Source organism: Electrona antarctica (assembly GCF_951216825.1).
Source record: "Electrona antarctica genome assembly, chromosome: 8".
NCBI classification, from domain to species: domain Eukaryota; kingdom Metazoa; phylum Chordata; class Actinopteri; order Myctophiformes; family Myctophidae; genus Electrona; species Electrona antarctica.
In genome coordinates this window covers 27,277,687-27,300,798 of record NC_136789.1, presented here as the reverse complement: position 1 = coordinate 27,300,798, position 23,112 = coordinate 27,277,687, and the positions used below count along the sequence as shown (strand labels likewise).

General features: G+C 44.3%; 1 protein-coding gene across 6 annotated transcripts in view; it reads left to right on the top strand.

Moving 5' to 3' along the window:
- Positions 1-13,876, top strand: part of postna (periostin, osteoblast specific factor a) — a 63,667-nt gene extending 49,791 nt beyond the window's left edge. For 2 of the 6 annotated variants that reach the window (XM_079508766.1, XM_079508767.1), the window contains 7 exons: positions 1,644-2,159; positions 2,265-2,312; positions 2,971-3,051; positions 5,205-5,249; positions 5,557-5,643; positions 6,951-6,989; positions 13,525-13,876. In XM_079508766.1, coding sequence (XP_079364892.1) covers positions 1,644-2,159; positions 2,265-2,312; positions 2,971-3,051; positions 5,205-5,249; positions 5,557-5,643; positions 6,951-6,989; positions 13,525-13,580 — 872 coding nt within the window. In that variant the 3' untranslated portion in view covers positions 13,581-13,876. The remainder of the gene's footprint in view (positions 1-1,643; positions 2,160-2,264; positions 2,313-2,970; positions 3,052-5,204; positions 5,250-5,556; positions 5,644-6,950; positions 6,990-13,524) is intronic. The other 4 variants (XM_079508768.1, XM_079508770.1, XM_079508769.1 and 1 more) reach the window with 4 other exon arrangements.
- The last annotated feature ends 9,236 nt before the right edge of the window (positions 13,877-23,112 follow it).

The window sequence follows — 23,112 nt, the reverse complement described above, 5'->3', positions numbered from 1 at the left end:
AATTATAGATGGCATATAGCCAAATCCTAGACTACTGCTGTTATAGACCATTTGAACAACCTTGGTGGCAGGGTAGACATAAAACTAACTTTAGCTAATAAGCAGGCGACATATTTAGTTATAAGGCCTCCATGTCACCTGTACGTCCAACATGAGAGAGTGCAGAGTGGCACATGAGTGTGGCAGTGACTACCTAGTAGTGTATCTCTCACGGCCAGAGAGCTCAGAGAGAAGATCAGTAGATGTGTTTCCACCACACATCTGTCATCTTTCATCTATTTATAGCCCAATAAATACCGTCACTCGGCGAAGTTCTGCTCAGAAGCAGCACACATAAAAACGTAAAGAATGCCTTTTGGCCGGAGTGTTTGGCACGTCGCGTTCAATGGCAGCGCAAGGAAACGAGAAGATTTGTCTTGTTTTTAGAGGATTGTCTGTGAGGCAATTTATTGCCCGGCTGGTAGACTCTGAAGAATACAAAGTTACTTAAGTGTAACATGGCCCATTCTACAGTATATCACTGTCCATTGAGTTGTGGGGATTCTTGTCGATGCTGGCAAAAATGTCATTCCTTCCTGACAGACAGGATGTGATGATTGGAAAGGAACAGCCGAGGCAAAACATTTACGCTCTGGTCTGCATCTTTTTACAGTGTGCCTCTGTAAGAGACACAGGGCCCTATTTACAGTGTGCCTCTGTAAGAGACACAGGGCCCTATTTACAGTGTGCCTCTGTAAGAGACACAGGGCCTTTTTACAGTGTGCCTCTGTAAGAGACACAGGGCCCTTTTTACAGTGTGCCTCTGTAAGAGACACAGGGCCTTATTACAGTGTGCCTCTGTAAGAGACACAGGGCCCTATTTACAGTGTGCCTCTGTAAGAGACACAGGGCCTTATTACAGTGTGCCTCTGTAAGAGACACAGGGCCCTATTTACAGTGTGCCTCTGTAAGAGACACAGGGCCTTATTACAGTGTGCCTCTGTAAGAGACACAGGGCCCTTTTTACAGTTTGCCTCTGTAAGAGACACAGGGCCCTATTTACAGTGTGCCTCTGTAAGAGACACAGGGCCCTATTTACAGTGTGCCTCTGTAAGAGACACAGGGCCCTATTTACAGTGTGCCTCTGTAAGAGACACAGGGCCCTATGTTGCGTGGCATCATGCCTTATGACTAATCTTATTGTTTTTTTTGTTTGTTTTTCTAAATCTTTATCCCACGATTTTGTAAACCATTATTCACCCCTGTATCAATTACTGTATCTAATGCTCTACACACCCTCCGCCAACCTGGGGAGAGCAACGGACTTGAACTCATGCTTCCTTCATGCATGAGTGTCCAAGTTGCTCCTTTTTCCCTGGTTGGACGTAGCGTGTGGATGGAACATGTTATTCCAACCAGTTCCTTTCCTCTCCATCAGGCGCCCCGGCTGGCCAGGGGGAGGCAGTTTAGAGACCAGGGTTTTTGGTTTTTGAAACATTTTAAAATAGTGAAAAATATTTTTAAAGGTGGATCTGCTATGTTATAATTGCACTCTGTGAGCTTGTAATAAAAAATGCGAATATACGAATTATCACACCATTGTACGGAGCTTATAACACAACAGTATATTTCAAACTTTTTTATTGTGGTCTTTTCTTCTACAGTTCCATCCATCACCAAGGTGACAAGAATCATTGGAGGTGAGCCCACCATCACCAAGGTGACAAGAGTCATCGAGGGAGAACCGTCCATCACCAAGGTGACGAGAGTCATCGAGGGAGCACCGTCCATCACCAAGGTGACAAGAGTCATCCAGGGAGAGCCATCCATCACCAAGGTGACGAGAGTCATCGAGGGAGAGCCATCTATAACTAAGGTGACAAGAGTCATCGAGGGAGAGCCATCTATAACTAAGGTGACAAGAGTCATCGAGGGAGAGCCATCTATAACTAAGGTGACAAGAGTCATCGAGGGAGAGCCGTCCATGACCAAAGTGACGCGGGTCATCGAGACGGAGGTCATGGAACCCATCATCACCAAGTTGGTAGTGGAAGGTGATCCCAGCTACAGCCACTCCGAGCTCACCAGAATGATCCAGGGAGGCGACGTCACCTTCTCCAAGCGCACCAGGGTCGTTGAAGGGCATCCGAGCATTACCAAGGTCACAAGAGTTATTGAAGGTAAGGTTGCATTCAGGTGGTGAACGTTGTGTGAGAGCATCCATGCAAACTGTACCCGACTGGGAAGAGATTTGATGACACAGCATCTCTCTCTTTCTGATACAGCACACAGTGGGGAGTCGGATGCAGAGATTAAGAAACTTCTGGACCAAGGTAAGTTTTCTATAAACAAATTTATCTTTTGACAATACAGCAGTGTTATATATAATACTGTAGCATATATCCAAGCGCTTCCATGCTTCTTCGAATGGCGCTTAACAAATCCATTACATGGCCATGCTTACCTGGTTTAATGGCATATCATCATCTTACGTGAAGTCAATTTCTTTCCATGTTGTCATTAACATATACGCTAACGTACAAGCGCTACCATGAGGTCTCTGTCAGCTCAGCTGCAGCATGGCGTGAACCTCTTCTACTGTCTTCAGAGCCTCATCAGAGCTTCAGCGGTGCTACTCTTGGAAGGCATTTGATTACGTCACAAATTCCCTCAGAACTTTTTTGGGGCTCATTTCAAAAAGCATTCATCCGTGCACTAAATGATTGATTTGAATCAAATGCTGAAACGCTTCATTTCGTTATTGGCACAGAGAGAGTCTATCCAACACACGACTGTTCCAAAGGTTTCATGTACTGTACTGTAGCACCGCACTACATGTGACGTGTCAATCCATTGGTATTTTTTGGCACGCCAGGCCTGATAAAGTTCAGTACAGTGTGTGTCTTGGAACCATTCCATAACTCCACAATGTTTTTCCACTTGCTTTGCACCTCATGGCACGTGACCTATGCTTGATTCCCGACACGCTAGAGGTATCGAAGGTTAAGAAGCTGCTGGAGAGCGGGGTTCACATTCTGCAGGATGAGGAGATCAAGCAAATCGTAGAGGGAGGTTAGTTGGAGACGGAAAAAAGAAAAGATGGAACGGCATGAGCACGGATTCTCCTCAAGCTGCCTTGACTAATAGGCAATCTCTTACCTCCTTGGACTTGGTAGCATCCTATCTAAATCTGTTTCGGGATTTTGTTTTCACGTTTTTTTCTCTTATGACTAAATATTTAGCCTCAAAAAGGTGGAATCGATATCATTCAGAAACTTTGTTTAATATCACAAATGTATTAATTGGGTTAATCAATTCATTATTCATTATTCACTGGAATTCAGCATTGAATTCCAGTGAATTAATTAGCATCTCAGTTTGACACAAATTAAAAAAGCAAATTGTAGAATAATTCATAACAGTTTATGGATGATATTCAACTCACCGTTGTGTAATCCCAAATGTAGACGTAGTTCTGCATGCATTTTTATTTCCACACTTTGGTTTGAATGACTGATGGCAGATTCACCCAGCCCAGGCAACAGTACCCGAATGGGCTCAACCATCCCACAATGAATACATCCACTTAAAACATATTCAGTTTCAGTTTAGTTTATTTTGGTCAAAGAATTGAACATTGAATACATTGCATTATAAATTAATATTTAGACCAAAAAGGTATAGGCTGAAGCCAGTGGCTTATTTTGCCTATCCTATTACACCAACAGAAATAATAATATATACAATACATCTAACACACAAGGGGGGGGGGGGGGGGCAGAAAACAAACAGGGGAAAACAAACAGAGGAAAAAAGAAAATACAAACAAAATACAAACAAACAAAATACAGGAAGAAAATAAAGAAAGAAAAAAGAAGAAAGAGAAGAGAACACAAATTTGATCACTCAGAATTCACAATGTAAATAAAGGTTATTCTAGTTGTAGCATTACTATATCATGAGTATATACTAAATAAGTTATGATATAAAGATGGCAAACTATATTCCATCACTAAGATGATAAATGTAGACCATGACAAGCCATCCCGCAAGGGTGTATCTGCCAGTGTTGCAAGTCATAACAAATGCAATCAATAATAGTAGTCTATTCTTTTTTTTTTCTCTCTCAACCGTAAAACTTGATATGCATTTCACAGCATGCACAGACACGCATGCAGATAAAGTTCATAACATAGTCTAACTGCAGAGAGAGCAACATATTACAGAGCCATTTCATGTTTAATAGTTAAGTTGGGAGATGTGCATAGCATACTGTAGAATAGATCACAAATCATCATCACTAATGACAGTAATGACGGGATTGGCAGGCATGTTTTACACAGGGAACGAGAGTGCATTAGACCGCATGTCCCTGGCCAGCCTCCACAACAAACATCACAAGCTCATTTCGGTTTTATGATGTTTGTTTAAGCTCAGTAACTGTTATGTCAGGAAGTATGTTTAGTTGTATAGTTGCTCCTTCTCTGTGAATAGTTTTATAGTTGCGACATAATGGTTCCACGCACATAAAGCTACTGTCCATTAATAAAGATGAAAGCCAAGAAATGTGGTTCTGACTCTCACGGTGCACCAAGACAATGTGGATGCCTTTTGCAATGCCTGTCGCTCTTCTATTTCCTCTCATTTCACCTGCCTCCGGTGCAGCCTGTTTGCTCCGCTGATTTCTTTTTGTTGAAATGAAAAGAGATACCGGAATTGTATTTTGCTTGTGTGTTGGTGTGGATTTGGAGTGGTGGACGTGTGTGTGTGCGTGCTTGCGCGCGCGTGTGTGTGTGTGTGTGTGTGTGTGTGTGTGTGTGTGTGTGTGTGTGTGTGTGTGTGTGTGTGTGTGTGTGTGTGTGTGTGTGTGTGTGTGTGTGTGTGTGTGTGTGTGTGTGCGGGCGTGTGCGTGTGTGTGTGTGTGTGTGCGTGTGTGTGTGTGTGCGCGCGTGTGTGTGTGTGTGTGTGTGTGTGTTCGCGTGTGCGCGTGCGTGTGTGTGTGTGTGTGTGTGCGCGGGTGTGTGTGTGTGCGTGTGTGCGTGTGTGCGTGTGTGCGTGTGTGCATGCGTGCGTGTGTGTGCGTGTGTATTACTGTGTGTTTGCGGTGGCGGAGGAGGACTAGTCGGGTGGTGTCTGTCTGTCTGTCTGTCAGTCAGTCTGTACACTGTTGTTAAGTCGTTAAATGACTTCCAACGCCTTCCTTCCGCTGCCCGCCCGCTGTTAAGGTGGAACGGGATCCATCACGGTCCTCCAGCCTCAGATCATTGAGGGTAGGCCCTTCATAACATGAATGGTTTTATTTAAAATGCCTCTCGCCTTTCCTCCCTGAAGTGATCAGGGTATGACACGGTGCAATTCCGCACAGTGTAATTTTATTTAATAATTCCACAATGGTTTTAATCATACTAAATGTGTATATGTTCTGAGCCGTGGTCACTTTCAGATGGAAACGAGAGAGAGATGTATATTGTCAAAGTGATCTGACTGAAACTGGTATTGTATGTGCTCTGCTGGTGTGGGAGGAAATGTCGTCCACCATTATTTTGTGTCCAAAGGTTTTGTTTCCATGCCCTCCAGGACCAGATTACTCCAAGATCACCACCATCCACAGCAACCCAGATCTGATTGACATGGAGACGGAGAGGATCACCAAACTCATTCAAGGTCAAAACCAGTGAATGTTTAGTTTTTACTATTAGACACACACTTTCTCACGCTCAACTCGTCACATTCCGAGGCTTACCTTTCTTGTCCGGTGGTGAAGACACACTTTTGCGTGCGTGTCATGCAATATACATCATGACTAATCATGATACTGACCATGAAACTGACATGATACATACCATGATACTGACATGATACTGACCATGATACTGACATGATACTGACATTATACAGTCCATACCATGATACTGACATGATACTGACATGATACTGACCATGATACTGACCATGATACTGACATGATACTGACATGATACTGACATGATACAGTCCATACCATGATACTGACATGATACTGACATCATACTGACCATGATACTGACCATGATACTGACTTGATACTGACCATGATACTGACATGATACTGACCATGATACTGACCATGATACTGACATGATACAGTCCATGATGCTGACATGATACTGACATGATACAGTCCATGATGCTGACCATGATACTGACATGATACTGACATGATACTGACCATGATACAGTCCATGATGCTGACATGATACTGACCATGATACTGACATGATACTGACATGATACAGTGAATGATGCTGACCATGATACTGACATGATACTGACCATGATGCTGACATGATACAGTCCATGATGCAGACCATGATACTGACATGATACTGACCATGATACTGACCATGATACTGACATGATACAGTCCATGATGCTGACCATGATACTGACATGATACTGACCATGATGCTGACATGATACAGTCCATGATGCAGACCATGATACTGACATGATACTGACATGATACTGACCATGATACTGACATGATACAGTCCATGATACTGACCATGATACTGACATGATACAGTCCATGATACTGACATGATACTGACATGATACAGTCCATGATGCTGACCATGATACTGACATGAAACTGACCATGATACTGAAACTGACCCCCCCACATGAAGGAGAGACATTAAATAAGACAGAGCCAATGGAGATGAGAAAGCTATGGCATCTGATTTGGTATCTGATACTGTAATAACATCACATGACCACCAGGGATCACACCAAAGATGATGAGGGTTCAAGTTGGGAGAATGTGTAGTTAGAATATAGACAAACTTATGTCTGTACGTCTCTCTTTATATGTGTGTGTGTGTGTGTGTGTGTGTGTGTGTGTGTGTGTGTGTGTGTGTGTGCGCGTGTGCGCGTGTGCGTGTGCGTGTGCGTGTGTGTGTGTGTGTGTGTGTGTGTGTGTGCGCGCGCAGAGGGAGGAGGAAGAAGAGCACCTGCCAAGAGACCTCCAGGTAAGAAACGGAGGAAGTTCACGTAAGGCTTGCCTTCATTTAAACCAAAACAGACTGCTATGCCGTGTCCACCATATCAGCCTGTAGACAATGCATTGGCTCAATACAACTTTCTCTCTCTCAGTGCAGTCTTAGAAAGTGCAGAACCTAATTAGTTTTCTCATTTAATTATCTCTCTGTCTGTCTGTCTCCCTTTCTCTTTGTCTCCCTTTCTCTGTCTCTCTTATTCCTTCTCTCTTGCTCTGTCTCTCTGTCGTTCTCTCTCTGTCTCTGTCGTTCTCTCTGTCTCTCTCTCTCTCTCTCTCTCTCTGTCTCTCTGTCTCTCTGTCACTCTCTCTCTCTCTCTCTCTGTCACTCTCTCTCTCTGTCTCTCTCTCTCTCTCTCTCTCTCTCTCTCTCTCTCTCTCTGAGCGGATGCTGTGAGCACGGGTGGGGAGTTTGTGAGGGGTGAATGCGTGAGTGAGAGGCCTGCATTCTTGGATTCTACTTTTTGTTTCTACTTGGCCTTTTCTGTTGTTTTTCGCATGATCAGGTAAAGTTATCCTTTTCGTTATTTCGCTGGATTGTGAAGTTACTCGGCTGTTTGGCGTGACTTGGGAAGAGGCTTGGGGGGGGAGATGGCGTCTCAAGGGACGCCGTCTCTGTCCATTAAGCATGGAGTTCGGCTGGTACCTCAGCCTAATGTTATGGTGGAAGAGGTTTTGTTGGCTGTCGGAGAATTGATTGAGCACGCTAACCTTGAATATGCATCGCGCATGAATAAAGGTGTTATCGTGTTTGTGAAAGAGGAAAGATATGTGCATCAACTTGTTGCGAGCGGCGTGTTTATACGTGACCTGTTTGTGCAGGTTTCCCCGCTGTATGCACCCTCTACGAGAATTATAGTTTCAGGTGTACCGCCGTTTATTCCAAACGAGCTGTTAGAGCAAGAACTCAAACGCTTTGGCAAGTTTTCCAGCCCACTCAAGGCTGTAAGCCTCGGGTGTAAAGACGCGAAGCTAAAGCATGTCCACTCACTTCGCAGACAAGCATACATGTTCCTCGACTCTCCTACACAGGAGTTGGAGGTGTCATTCAAAGTGAAATATGACAACAGTCATTATATGGTCTATGCTAACGGTGGCAACATGAGATGTTTTGAGTGCGGGATGTTTGGACATAAGCGTCTTGCGTGTCCGCGAAAACAAAGAGCAGAGGCTACAGCAGTAGCAAGGCAGGCTATAGCCAGGGCACTGAGGGCAGCCGCGGCTGCGGCCCCGCCCCCTGATAATGATGACGTTAGCGCAGCAGACGAGCAGCTAGTGATAGAACAGAATGATGTTATTATCGCGGCAGACGAACAGCCAGCGGTAGAACAGGATGATGTTATTATCGCGGCAGACGAACAGCCAGCGGTAGAACAGGATGATGTTGTTAGCGTGACAGATGAGCAGCCAGTGATAGAACAGATTGATGAGACACAAGGATCAGCAGATGAGGCTGAAGTTGTGAGTCAGTCTTCACAGTTGACACACTCGCAAATTGAAGCGGACGTGGCTAATGCTGGTGATGGCGCCAACGTAGGTGCCTCTACAAGCTCCTCAGAGGAGGGACTGTCAGTGCCTAGTAGTAGCGCAGTGACAGGAGGAGGCAACACCTCCTTGTCAAACAGTCAGCAGAACAGTGAAATGGAGATGGAAGAGGAGGAGTATGATGAAAGTGAGCCAGAAAGTGAAACTGAAAAAGAATCCAAGGGGGGGAGAAAAAACGAGTTTTACTCCTTGGATGAAATAAACGATTTTCTGGATGAGACATTTGGGAAATCTGTTAAAGTAAATGACTACTTTCCTAATATAGAAAAGTTCATAAGGAGTGTTAATGTCTTACAGAAAACAGTTGGGACTGACTTATTGGATGAAAGAAAGAGGTTTCGTCTGAGGAAGTTTGTAACTTCTGTGAATAAGGTAGTGGAAGCACCCACAAAGAGGGCAGGAAAGAGGGCTGCTGCCCTCAAGAAAAAAAAGTAAATCATGCATCACAAGGGGTCTTGCTCACTCTTGAGCTTGTTTCTACTGATCTCTATTTCTCTGCACTCTTGTTTTCTGATGGGGGGGCTTAAGATAGGTTCTTTGAATATGAATGGAGGGAGGGACAGGCATAAGAGGGCTCTAATAGCAGAGATAGTAGAGCAGAAGAGAATTGATGTGCTCTTTTTGCAGGAAACTCACAGTGATGAGGAAAATGAAGTAGACTGGGGCCTGTTTTGGAAAGGCTCCTCTTTTCTAAGTCATGGTAGTAATGTCAGTGGAGGCGTTGCAGTTCTCTTTTCAGACAAATTAAATGTGAATATTTTATCTAAAGAAGAGCTTGTAAAGGGGAGGGTGGCAGTGGTCAGAGCAGAAGTTGAGGGGTGTGTGTTCTGCTTTGTCAATGTTTATGCCCCTAACCAAGGTTCAGAGAGAATAACTCTTTTTAATAAACTGAAAGACGGGCTAGCCATGAATCAGGACCTCAAAATTGTTTCCGGTGACTGGAATTGTACGACAGATTTTACTCTCGACCGTATGAGCGAGGAGCCGCACTTACAGTCATCAGTCAGTTTGAAAACCACAATTAGCCACTTAGAATTAGTAGATGCATGGAGATTGAAACACGAAAAAGCAAGGCAGTACACATGGATTAAGATAGTGGATAACAGGGTGAGTGCAGCTAGACTGGACAGGATATACATATCAGAAGGGCTCAGAGGTCAGCTGACTAGTAGTTGTATTAGTCCAGTGGGGTTCAGTGATCACCATCTAACTACTGTATGTCTGAGTCTTTCTTCTGGAGAAAAAGTTAATAGTTACTGGCACTTCAACACAAAACTGTTGCAAGATACAACCTTTTGTCAGAATTTTAAAACTTTTTGGTCAATCTGGACTCAGAAAAAAAGTGACTTTGAGTCATTGAGCATGTGGTGGGAAATAGGGAAAGCCCAAATCCGTGTTTTTTGCCAGCAGTATACATCTTACACTACAACTAACACTAGGGATGTGATGGATAAATTGGAAATGGAAATAAAGAACATTGAAAGTGGACTACACTCTGACACAAGTTCCGATGATGAGACTTTGCTTCAGAAAAAAAGACTGGAGCTTAATTCCTTTATGAGGGAGAGAGTGAAGGGAGCTCTCGTTAGAGCTCGCTATACGACAATTAAGGACATGGATGCTCCAAGTTCGTTCTTTTTCAACCTGGAGAAGAAGAAAGCAAAGGGGAGGCAGATGTCCTGTCTAAGACTGCCAGATGGCAGGGTTTCTACAGACTCTGGTGAGATGAGGAGATGTGCTGTTGACTTCTACACAGCTCTATTCGGAGCGGAGCCGTGTGAGGAGCAGTGCCAGTCAGAACTTTTGGAAGGTCTAGTCAAGCTCACGCCCAGGGAGAGAGCTGACCTGGATAGGAACCTGTCTTATGAAGAACTGACCACAGCAGTAGGACAGCTAGCTGCTGGCCGAGCGCCAGGGGTAGACGGGCTGCCCATTGAGTTTTACAAGGCTTTCTGGGAATGTATGGGACATGACTTTCATGGAATAATGCTGGAATGCTATAAAAACGGCTCGCTGCCACCTTCATGCAGGAGAGCAGTTCTCTCGCTCCTCCCCAAAAAGGGAGACCTAGCCCTCCTAAAGAACTGGAGACCTGTAGCATTACTGTGCTCGGACTACAAAGTGCTCTCCAGGGCACTTTCCAACAGACTGAAGGACCACCTAGGTGTATTAATACAACCAGATCAAACTTATTGTGTACCAGAAAGGACTATTATGGACAATTTGTTTTTAATTAGGGATGTGCTAGAGGTTTGCAAGTCACATGACATAAATGTTGGGGTCTTATCAATTGATCAGGAGAAGGCTTTCGACAAAGTCGACCATGGGTATCTTTTCTCCACCTTGAGTGGCTTTGGTATTGGGAAGAGTTTCATAAAATGGATAGGTTTGCTGTACGAGGATGCAAGCTGCATGGTTAAGGTGGGAGGTGGGTTGAGCAGACCTATACCAGTCAGCAGGGGGATCAGACAGGGGTGTCCCATATCCGGTCAGCTCTACAGCATTGTTATAGAACCACTTTTATGTAAATTCAGGAGCACTCTTAATGGCTTATCTCTGCCCGGAATGACCCAAAGTCCCCCTTATGTTGTCTCAGCTTATGCTGATGATGTAAGCATCTTTATTAAGAACCAGGGGGATATAGAAGGAATAAAAAAATGCCTTGACATGTATCAAAAAGCTTCATCAGCTAGGGTGAACTGGGGGAAGTGTGAGGCCCTACAGGTGGGGCACTGGAGGGGGGAGGTGGTTCCCAACCTGCCCGGAGGTCTACAGTGGGGAAGGCAGGGGATGAAGTTTCTGGGAGTTCACTTAGGTGCGGCAGAATATCAGGAAAAGAACTGGGAGGGAGTGCTGGAAAAAGTGCGTGTCAGGCTGTCAAAGTGGAGATGGCTCCTACCCCAGCTATCTTTTAGGGGGAGGGTCTTGGTCGTGAACAACTTAGTTGCATCTATGCTCTGGCACAGACTGATTGTTCTACCTCCACCCAGGGGCCTAATAGAGGAGGTGCAAAGATTGTTGGTCGACTTCTTCTGGGCCGGGCAGCATTGGATAAGGGCTGCAGCTCTGTACCTTCCAGTGGAGGAAGGTGGACAAGGCTTAATAGACATTTCCTCGCGAGTGTCTGCTTTCAGGCTTGAAGCAGGCCAGAGACTGCTGTATGACTGTGGGGCAAGGTGGCTGGGCACAGCCAGCCTAATATTAAAGAAGGCCGGTCGCCTGGGCTACGACAAACAGCTGTTCTTATTGAACCTGAACGAGGCGGACACTACAGGACTTACACCGTTCTATGTCTCAGTCCTTCAAGCGTGGCAGGTTCTTCAGGCCTCCAGGGACCCTGGTGACATACCTGGGATGTGGATTTTCGAGGAACCACTGTTCTTCAATGACTTTTTAAAGACTGAAACGCTGTCATCACCCAGTCTGAGGGCTGCTCTACGAGAGGCAGGCTGTGTCAAGCTGGGGCACCTGCTGAAAGCCACACAGACATCCGTGGATGTGCTGGGGCAGATGGCCAACATCAGATCCTCAAGGCTCTTGTCGAGGATAGTTCGAGAGGTCCGTGGTTCCTTATCGGAGCCCCTAAGAGTGTTTGCTGAAAACCGTGACAACTCTGATCAATGGGATGATGATTGTGTGTACAGTTTCCCATCTCTAACTGTCACTCCGGCTGTTGGGGAGTGGCAGGAGGGGGAGGACCAACTTCTCTCATTAAAAACCCCAAAACTGGGACAATTCAGTGAGATGGAAAAAAAGGAGGCCTATCACATCTGTGTTAAGGTCTCACATGCACGCTCGTTGACGGGGTACAGAGCATCAAGGTGGGCTGGGGTTTTCGGCCCGGACTCTTCCCCTAAGGGTTGTTGGAGGTCATTGTACAAGAGGCCAATCGACAAACGAGCGGCCGACCTCCAGTGGAGGATTGTGCATGGGGCCATTGCCACTAATAGACACCTGACACACCTGGATCCAAGCACAGGGGAGGGCTGTCCTTTCTGTTCACAACCAGAAACGCTTGCACATTTGTTTACTAATTGTACAAGGTTAAAAAGTGTTCTTGAGTTGTTGGAGTGGTGGTTTTTAGGACTAGGCGAAGTTTTTTCTTTTGAGAAATTTATTTTTGGTCCAAAGTATGCTGCAGCAAGGAAGATGGTGCATACAATGTTAAACTTCATGTCTGGTATGGCAAAGCTCGCGATCTGGATCACCAGAAGGAACAAGCTAAAGGGGGCTGGGTCTATAGATCCAGTGCAAGTCCTAACGGGGATGGTGGCTGCCAGACTTAGGGTAGAACATGCATATTACAAGCTAACAAATAATATGGAAGGTTTTGTTCATATTTGGGCTGTTGGGGGGGTGTTATGCTTACCACAGGAAGAGGGAGAGTTGGTCCTTTGTTTTTAAAAAAAAAGAAAAGGAAAAAAAATACTCTGTATCTTATTCATGTACTGCGTAGCTGTTTGAGGGTGGAACAATTTTTGTTTTTTACCGTTCTGTAACGAGATGAGCTGATTTGGAAAGTTTTAATAAAGAGCTTTTAAAAATCAAAATCTCTCTCTCTCTCTCTCTCTGTCACTCTCTCTCTCTCTCTCTCTCTCTCTCTCTCTGTCTCTGTCGTTCTCTCTCTGTCTCTCTCTCTCTCTCTGTCTCTCTCTCTCTCTCTCTCTCTCTGTCACTCTCTCTCTCTCTCTCTCTCTCTCTCTCTCTCTCTCTCTCTCTCTCTGTCTCTCTCTGTCTCTCTCTCTCTCTCTCTCTCTCTCTCTCTCTCTCTCTCTCTCTCTGTCGTTCTCCTCTCCGTCTCTGTCGTTCTCTCTCTGTCTGTCTCTCTCTCTCTCTCTGTCACTCACTCTCTCTCTCTCTCTCTCTCTCTCTCTCTCTCTCTCTCTCTCTCATCTCTCTCTCTCTCTCTCTCTCACCCACCATATCACCACACTGATTGCCATGTGCTGTATGTCTGTCCACAGCGGGTGTGAGGAGGAAAGCAAGGCTGGTCAGACGTCACCACAAGCCCAGGGAGTGAAAGCCAGCGACCCGGGAGAGATAGATGCCTTCAGACTCGCCTGCAATAATAACACACATAGTGAATGACCGACTGGTGCTCCTGGTAGAGTGCTGGAGGACTGCAGAACTGTGGATCCAATTAAAGTAGTTACTTCTCTGTCCAAAAACCACCAATATTGAGTGTTTACTATTCCATCGGGACCATAAGCGATAAGCATGATGTGTTTTAACAATGCAATGAAATTAGAAGTACCCTACATTGTAAGTAATGTAAGTATGCGAGGAAAATTATGAACTTTCTTTTTCTGTGGTGTTGATGGGGGGGGTGGGGGTGGGGGGAGGGGGGAGGGGGGTTTGAAAGTGTGAGATATTTCCATAATGGAGGGAATTATTTGTTTGTTTGTTTGTTTATCGTGTTCTTTTTTTAATGCTTTTGTACTTTGTAAACAGATGGCATGACGACTTTTTTTTTGTTTTGTTTTTAATGGCGCTAGCATTCTATACAACAGATGTATCATACCGAGACGCAAAACATAAACAATTTTAAGACATTTAGGGATAATTAATTCATTTTATGATTTGAGTAATTACTGGACAACCCCCATGCATGTTCGTTGACATGAGTTACGCTGTTTTCTTATCCAGAGCTTGACCTGTACAACCAGGCTCCTCCAAACCCATGTTTGTTTGTTTTATGTTTTTGGTTTGTTTATTGCTGTTGTTATTGACAAGTGGTCAATAAATGTTTTTAATAAAATGTGAATGGTGCTTTGTGTATACCTTCTCTCTATAGTTTTCTTCACAAACAATAACAGCCCATTCTAATATGAATCAGTTCTGATATTAATCCATTCTGATATGAATCAGTGCTGCACAGTAAAAGTAATTTATCCATTTGTAATTCAGACAGTGTGTTTAAAGGTTACCTGCTTTAGTTGTACTCAAAATAATGATATTTGAACTGGGAACTAGAAGCTCACAATGACTCGCACTGCACTCACATCACTATGTTCTAGATCAGGGGTTCTCAACCCGTGGGTCGCGACCCCTCGGGGGGTCGCCAAAATATTTTAGGGGGTCCCCAAATTATTTTCACGATTTTTCAAAAATAGCAGACCTACAAGCTCGTAGCGCGCCACTCGGTGGCGCGCTACGAGCTTGTAGATCTGCTATTTTTCAATAGCTAAATCATAACAATGCTTAAAACACCAAAAGGGGTTCCCGCCCAAAATGGGTTATGGTTATTGTAGCAGTCAATTTATATTGGGGGTCGGGAGGGGGCGGGGCGGGGGTCCCGAGACATTGCCAAAGCATGTCCGGGGGTCCCCGGCCAAAAACGTTGAGAACCCCTGTTCTAGATATTAATAGTTTTAGATTGTATGACTTACCAATAGCATACAATTAATAATTGTATGGTAAAGTCTTGACATCACCACAGTACTGCACTTCTCCAAACATGGTTGTCACACAATGCTTTACAAGATGAAGATGATAAAAAATGGGTGAAATGAAAGGACCAAAGTCAAAGTCGTACGATATAGTCACACACGTTACCGCAGTGAAATTTGTTCTCCGCATTTGACCCATCTCTTGGAACGGTGAGCCGCAGTGTGCGCCGCCGCCGGCGCTCGGGAATCATTAGTTGATTTGACCCCCAATGCAACCCATTGATGCTGAGTGCCAAGCAGGGAGGCACTGGGTCCCATTTTTCTCTTTGGTATGACCCGGCCGGGGGAACCCCGACCTCCCAGTTTCAGGGCGGACACTCTAACCACAAGGCCACTGTCTGGTGGTCAATTATTTTTTTATTTAAAGGTTTGTTTTAGGCTTTTTGTCTTTATTGATAGTTATATAGTGAAGACAGACAGGAAAGTGGGAGAGAGAGGAGGGGAGAGACACGCAGCAAAGGTCGTCATGAACGGGACTCCAGGCGTCCCAGGACCATCAATTATTGTAATACAAACAAAACTGGTAATAAAAGGAACAGGGGGAGGAAATATTGCGTCACAGTTGTATGCCTCCACTAACCAGTTGCAGTTATCATCCATGTCTGTCCAGAGTCCAGACTCATATCGTTTGCTGTCGGGCAGAAACCTCTAACTTTTTGTGTTTTTTCGTAATTTATTATCCTATACTTGATCACACAAGCAGTTCCACAAGCTTGTTTGAGCTGCTACTTTTGCTACTGTATATATTTGTAGAATTCTGAAAAGTAACAGTTTTCGAGATTTCCACCCGACAGACGATATGTAGTGAATTCTTTGAAGGAATTTAATGAACGTCTGTTGTGAGATCACAGAGACCTTGGGCCTCATTCACTAAGCACGGATACTAAATCACAAATGTTATTAGAATGCGTATTCTTCGTGCAAAATCCGTGCCAAACCTTAAATAAAACCGTAGTCATACATCATACACCCTTGCCCATTTATGTGAAAAAGTTAAAGTATTAACCATTTCCCTGCCACAAAACGTAGCCTGCGTTATTTGTCGGGAAGCGACGCCGCCAAAATATGTAGGCTACGTTTATTCAGTTGTATACATGTGTTTGATCCGATCTAGTGGAAAGACGCAGTCGCTTTAGTCTCCAAATCCACCTCCCAGGCGGCATTTCTGGTCAAAACAACGCTTATAGCACGGAGCCTGGTGATCGCAGTAATGGCGCCGGCCTGTACTTCTCATGCTCCAGGCAGAGAACAACAACCGGTCGAGAGTCAACACTCACCCTGACACAACATCCGGTCGTGGTGTTTTAGATCTTCCAAATAAGGGTTGAACGGGGCGATATCCTTTCTTTAGTTAATCTCGGCGGGGATTGTATTAAATCACTGACAGTACAGCACTTTTAAATTCCTTTTTAAATGTTGGAAATGACGTTTTGCAATCCGACAGGTTGTTGAGGACATGTATATTGCCATTAATTAATAGTGCATGATTTGGATTTTGTTTGCTGTGATAACTTTAATTTATTTGCTTTTGGTTTTGCGTATTTGTATTGTTTTGATTGGTATATTTGCTGTGTATGTTTAGTTCGGAGGACCCAGTAGGCCCTGAAGCCTTTACCCTATTATCACCTGCCCTTGGTCTCAGTCCCACTTTTAGGATCATGATTTCCCTGCTCTTCCCTTCCGGATTTTAACTTGAATATATTTTTCACTTTTGTTACATCAGCCTCTTGGTTCTGTTCATTGTGAACCTGTACCAAATTGGGGAACCTTACCTTGTTCAGTTACATTGTCCAGCATACAGTATTATGGTTAATGTTATGGACCTGGTGAATGTGTTTGTAGGATCCCTCATTCCTATTTCTGAGGGTGGCGTAGTCATTTATTTTATTTATTGATTTATTTTCTATTGTTTTTTGCCTTTATTCATAGTGTACAGTAACTAGACAGGAAAGGGGGAGAGAGATGGGGAGTGACATGCGGCAAAGGCCGTCGGGCTTGGGAGTCGAACCCGTGACACGCTGTCCGGCTGGCTTGGCAGCCTAGGTGCCCAGACGGTTGAGCTAACCGTCCGGGCCTGGCGTAGTCATTTCATAATACCCCTGCTACATGACTGCTGCATAAATTAATGCCCCTATTTCAACACTCAAGAGTGTCGAGCAGAAGCTATAACGCATTGCAATGTGACATCGCTATTTTACAAGGTTTCCATCTTATTACAATAACAAGATACATACTCCATAATGATCTCTGTGTGACTTTCCAGTTATTTTTGCATTATGATCACAGTCCATATGAATGCGTTAATTTTTGTGTGAATGTGTGTTCCCCCCCCCCCCCCCCCCCCCCCAATTGTTTGTGTTTTGCTTTAGCGTTTTTAATGAATGTGCCCTTGAAGGCCTTGCATGTTTTCAAAAAGGCCACATTTATCTGTTTGTTTACCAAAGTGTTGTCAGATGGAAAGCAGGAATGCACATAACCATACTCCCCTTTTCCACTCGTTGCCCTTATCCCAGTTTTTACAGCTAGGCTACTACTTTACAGTTACTATAATTTCCATCAAACAATTTTGTTTTCATAGAGGTGTTTTGCACAAGTTTTTAGGCCAATGTCAAGCAGAGATATTATTTATGTATACACAAGTAAGACGCGCGAACGCGGGAAGCGAACGCAGCTCGTAAATTGCAAAAACAACAATTAGAATAAATTACGTAATTTTGTAAGGGTTTTTTTAAGTTCTCTTTTTTTGTTGTTTTTTAAGATTTTTTAAGTTGGGTCTCATAGTAAATGCTCACTGCGTTCGCAATGATCCCAAAACCTATATTATCTTGTTAGCTTTGGACATGCTATTGAGAATGGAGCTGGTATTATTAACTCTTTCAATCTGAATTCTCTAATGTTTGCATGCAATTAGGCTCTTTTTTCATTTAAAAATAAAACAAATAGATAAAATATCTACAAGCACACAATATGGCACAATGTGACGCACTGTTAACTTGTAGATTGGTGTTTTTGAGTGGTGCAATTAACCACTCCCTTACGGAGCTATGTGTGTGGGTGGGTGGCTGGCTGGGTGGGTCTGAGCACGAAAACAGCATGGTTGTTTTTCACCACCTGTGCGCAACCTAACACACACACAAACACACACGCACATATTACCTGTTATATGATGATTTCGGGTGTGCCAGTACAGTACAGTGACAGTACAGTATAGTATACAGTAGAGGGACCCCCACACGGTAACTCTGTCATTTCTCAACCGTTTCGGACGCGGGCCGGCTCGCCGGAACCGGCTCGCCGGAACCGGCTCGCCGGAACCGGCCCGGCCCCCTGGGCGCGTTTCTGGGGGTCTGGATGTTCCGGGGAAACCCGGGGACACCCTTGGGACCCCACATGGTAACTCTGTCATTTCTCTACCGTTTCGGACGCGGGCGGCTCGCCGGAACCGGGGCGGCACCCTGGGTGCGTTCCTGTGGGTCAGGAACTCCGCCCCCCCCCCCCCATCCTCTGCTGTTGGCTTAAGTGACCAAGTCCTGATTGGGCAGATTGGCTGCCCCTAAGCCAATGGTATACTCTGAAACGGCGCCTAAGCCAATGGGAGTTTGCACCACTCGTGTAGCCAATCGCGTAGTAGCGACCTAGTCATGATGTCTTAGCGACCTATATTGTCTGCCTCCTAAGCCCTGCCCCGCACCGTGGAAGTCTGCAACTACACTGCATGCAACGCCACCGCAGCTCGACACTACTGACTGCTGCTAATGTTATAACTGTAGAGAGCAGCTCGAAGCTACTGACTGCTGCTAATGTTATAACTGTAGAGAGCAGCTCAACGCTACTGACTGCTGCTAATGTTATAACTGTAGAGAGCAGCTCAACGCTACTGACTGCTGCTAATGTTATAACTATAGAGAGCAGCTCGGAGCTACTGACTGCTGCTAATGTTATAACTGTAGAGAGCAGCTCGACACTACTGACTGCTGCTAATGTTATAACTGTAGAGAGCAGCTCAAAGCTACTGACTGCTGCTAATGTTATAACTGTAGAGAGCAGCTCGACGCTACTGACTGCTGCTAATGTTATAACTATAGAGAGCAGCTCGAAGCTACTGACTGCTGCTAATGTTATAACTATAGAGAGCAGCTTGACGCTACTGACTGCTGCTAATGTTATAACTATAGAGAGCAGCTCAAAGCTACTGACTGCTGCTAATGTTATAACTATAGAGAGCAGCTCGACGCTACTGACTGCTGCTAATGTTATAACTATAGAGAGCAGCTCGGAGCTACTGACTGCTGCTAATGTTATAACTATAGAGAGCAGCTCAAAGCTACTGACTGCTGCTAATGTTATAACTATAGAGAGCAGCTCGGAGCTACTGACTGCTGCTAATGTTATAACTATAGAGAGCAGCTCGGAGCTACTGACTGCTGCTAATGTTATAACTATAGAGAGCAGCTCGACGCTACTGACTGCTGCTAATGTTATAACTATAGAGAGCAGCTCGGAGCTACTGACTGCTGCTAATGTTATAACTGTAGAGAGCAGCTCGACGCTACTGACTGCTGCTAATGTTATAACTATAGAGAGCAGCTCGGAGCTACTGACTGCTGCTAATGTTATAACTATAGAGAGCAGCTCGGAGCTACTGACTGCTGCTAATGTTATAACTGTAGAGAGCAGCTCGACACTACTGACTGCTGCTAATGTTATAACTATAGAGAGCAGCTCAAAGCTACTGACTGCTGCTAATGTTATAACTATAGAGAGCAGCTCGGAGCTACTGACTGCTGCTAATGTTATAACTGTAGAGAGCAGCTCGACGCTACTGACTGCTGCTAATGTTATAACTATAGAGAGCAGCTCGACGCTACTGACTGCTGCTAATGTTATAACTGTAGAGAGCAGCTCGAAGCTACTGACTGCTGCTAATGTTATAACTATAGAGAGCAGCTCGAAGCTACTGACTGCTGCTAATGTTATAACTATAAAGAGCAGCTCGGAGCTACTGACTGCTGCTAATGTTATAACTGTAGAGAGCAGCTCGAAGCTACTGACTGCTGCTAATGTTATAACTATAGAGAGCAGCTCGAAGCTACTGACTGCTGCTAATGTTATAACTGTAGAGAGCAGCTCGAAGCTACTGACTGCTGCTAATGTTTTAACTGTAGAGAGCAGCTCAAAGCTACTGACTGCTGCTAATGTTATAACTGTAGAGAGCAGCTCGAAGCTACTGACTGCTGCTAATGTCATAACTATAGAGAGCAGCTCGAAGCTACTGACTGCTGCTAATGTTTTAACTATAGAGAGCAGCTCGAAGCTACTGACTGCTGCTAATGTTATAACTATAGAGAGCAGCTCGACGCTACTGACTGCTGCTAATGTTATAACTGTAGAGAGCAGCTCGACGCTACTGACTGCTGCTAATGTTATAACTATAGAGAGCAGCTCGACGCTACTGACTGCTGCTAATGTTATAACTATAGAGAGCAGCTCGAAGCTACTGACTGCTGCTAATGTTATAACTGTAGAGAGCAGCTCGAAGCTACTGACTGCTGCTAATGTTATAACTATAGAGAGCAGCTCGAAGCTACTGACTGCTGCTAATGTTATAACTGTAGAGAGCAGCTCGAAGCTACTGACTGCTGCTAATGTTATAACTATAGAGAGCAGCTCGAAGCTACTGACTGCTGCTAATGTTATAACTGTAGAGAGCAGGAAAGCCATAACAAAACACCGTGATTATTGAACCACGAAAAGAACGTCGGAAGCGAAAACAACAGCCGCGTGGTTTTGACACAGAAACATACACGTTCAAATTATAATAATAATAATATGGGAGAGAAAGAAAATAGGGGGACAGATGCACAACGGAGAGTGCTTCTTCCACCTGGCAGTTAATGATATGTGTGTCATTCTTGTTTTTGTCAGGTGAAACCTGACTGACAACAGCTCATGAAATGTAGACGACCGATCACGACCTAGTCGCCTCCGGGGTTGCCAAGTCCGTTATTTCCAGCAAAACTTGGATTGTTTTTTTTCCGACAGTTGCTTGCCTGGTTTTTGGAAGTTGGTTACCTTATTTCTGTCACGACAGTTGCCAACAATCCCATCGACTGCACGGCATGAACTAGAGTCACAAGCTCAACATCTGCACAGCATGAAGAGTCACAACATAATACCAGCCATGTGGAAATTGACGCCAGCAACCAGGCATGTGGAAAATAAACCCCACGCATCAACGTGAACGGCATGAAGAGTCACATTGACGCCAGCAACCAGGCATGTGGAAAATAAACCACAAGCATCAACGTGAACGGCATGAAGAGTCACATTGACGCCAGCAACCAGGCATGTGGACAATAAACCCCACGCATCAACGTGAACGGCATGAAGAGTCACATTGACGCCAGCAACCAGGCATGTGGACAATAAACCCCACGCATCAACGTGAACGGCATGAAGAGTCACATTGACGCCAGCAACCAGGCATGTGGACAATAAACCCCACGCATCAACGTGAACGGCATGAAGAGTCACATTGACGCCAGCAACCAGGCATGTGGAAAATAAACCACAAGCATCAACGTGACGCCAGTGACAGCAAACAACAACAGTCATATGGATAATACACGACACGCATCAAACGTGCGCATGCATGTGCAGTTAGACAGATCCTCTCTCTCAGTGACTGCAGTAATATTCCTCCTCCCTCCCTCACACATACAGGCAGCGCATCCAACATAGCATTGGTGGCCAAGTCATTTTTCCAATGGAGATTTCTGAAAATATTTATATTCATTATTTTAAGCCTGGAACCAAGCCATCCAGGGCAGGACCCCAGTTGTGTCATGACCACAAAACATTTGATTCTGTGTCAAAACATTTGAAAACTGCAAAACACAGTATCTAATAATGCCTATCGTTGCTGTCGGGAGGAAACCACCTAATTCCATTTTTTAGTTTCTTTAGGTTTTTTTTTGCATAAATCAGTGCAGGGTGTTATATAAGTGCTATTGAACACCCTTTATCAGATATATGCAGGCCCTTGCAGGGGGTGTGTCTGCACTCTTATCTGCATGGCGTCACTATTAGCAAAGGGTGTGTTTTTTAACTTTTTTTTAACAATATTGAGCCAATGAAAAGTAGTAATTGCTTAGGACAAAACCTCTTAACTCCATTGGACCCTCAAACTGTCTGCTAAAATGGCTAACTCCACTACCTCTCCCCCTCTCATACAAGTATCTAACAATATATAAAGTCACAATACCAACTTTGATGGGGCAGTATTGCTTTGTTTTCAAAATACAAGGATTTCTTTTTAACATTTTAGAGTTACAGTAGGTGGTTTCTTTGTGTGTGTATGTGTGTGTCCCCGTGTGTGCGTGCGTGCGTGTAATTATACTATAAATATATAGTATAATTAAATAATCAAATGTTTTTTGACACATGTTTTATGGTATGAATCACCTGGGTGGCTTTGTTCCAGGCTTAAAATAATGAGTGTAAAATATGTTCTGAAATCTCTATGGGACCAGTATAGCCTACTATACTGCATGTTTTGTAAATAAGGTCTAGAAGAGATTAATCTGTTGTGGACCGCTCAGGGAGTTTAACACCGGACAACGGGCCACAATTCATGGAGTTAATATGCAGTCTGTGTGTCTGTTTCAACATCATTAAAATGATCCATGGTGGTCCTACAGTCCACGGCTCACTGAGGACACGGAGCGTTGAGATTTTGGACAATGAATCGAATCACAATGCTGTCACACCATTAGCTTAAAGGGATACTTCACTTTCAAAACAACTTTTGGTCATGTCATCGTCTACTCAGGCTTTTGTGAACACCCCAGACAGTTTATAAGTTGCTCGATTCAGTATTTAGATATTTGATATTCATTTTAGCTGCCCTGCCCCCTTCGTATACAAAGTAAACCACCATTGTAACTTCAAACTCCATTTTAATCCTGATTTATTCATTGAAAACACCTGTGCTTGTTTCTGGTGACTGATATTGTCCTAATATGTGAGGGGGCTAACTAACTAATACAATATTATTATTTTATCTGAATGTAATATCCATAAAATGGGTCTAATGTGACCCAA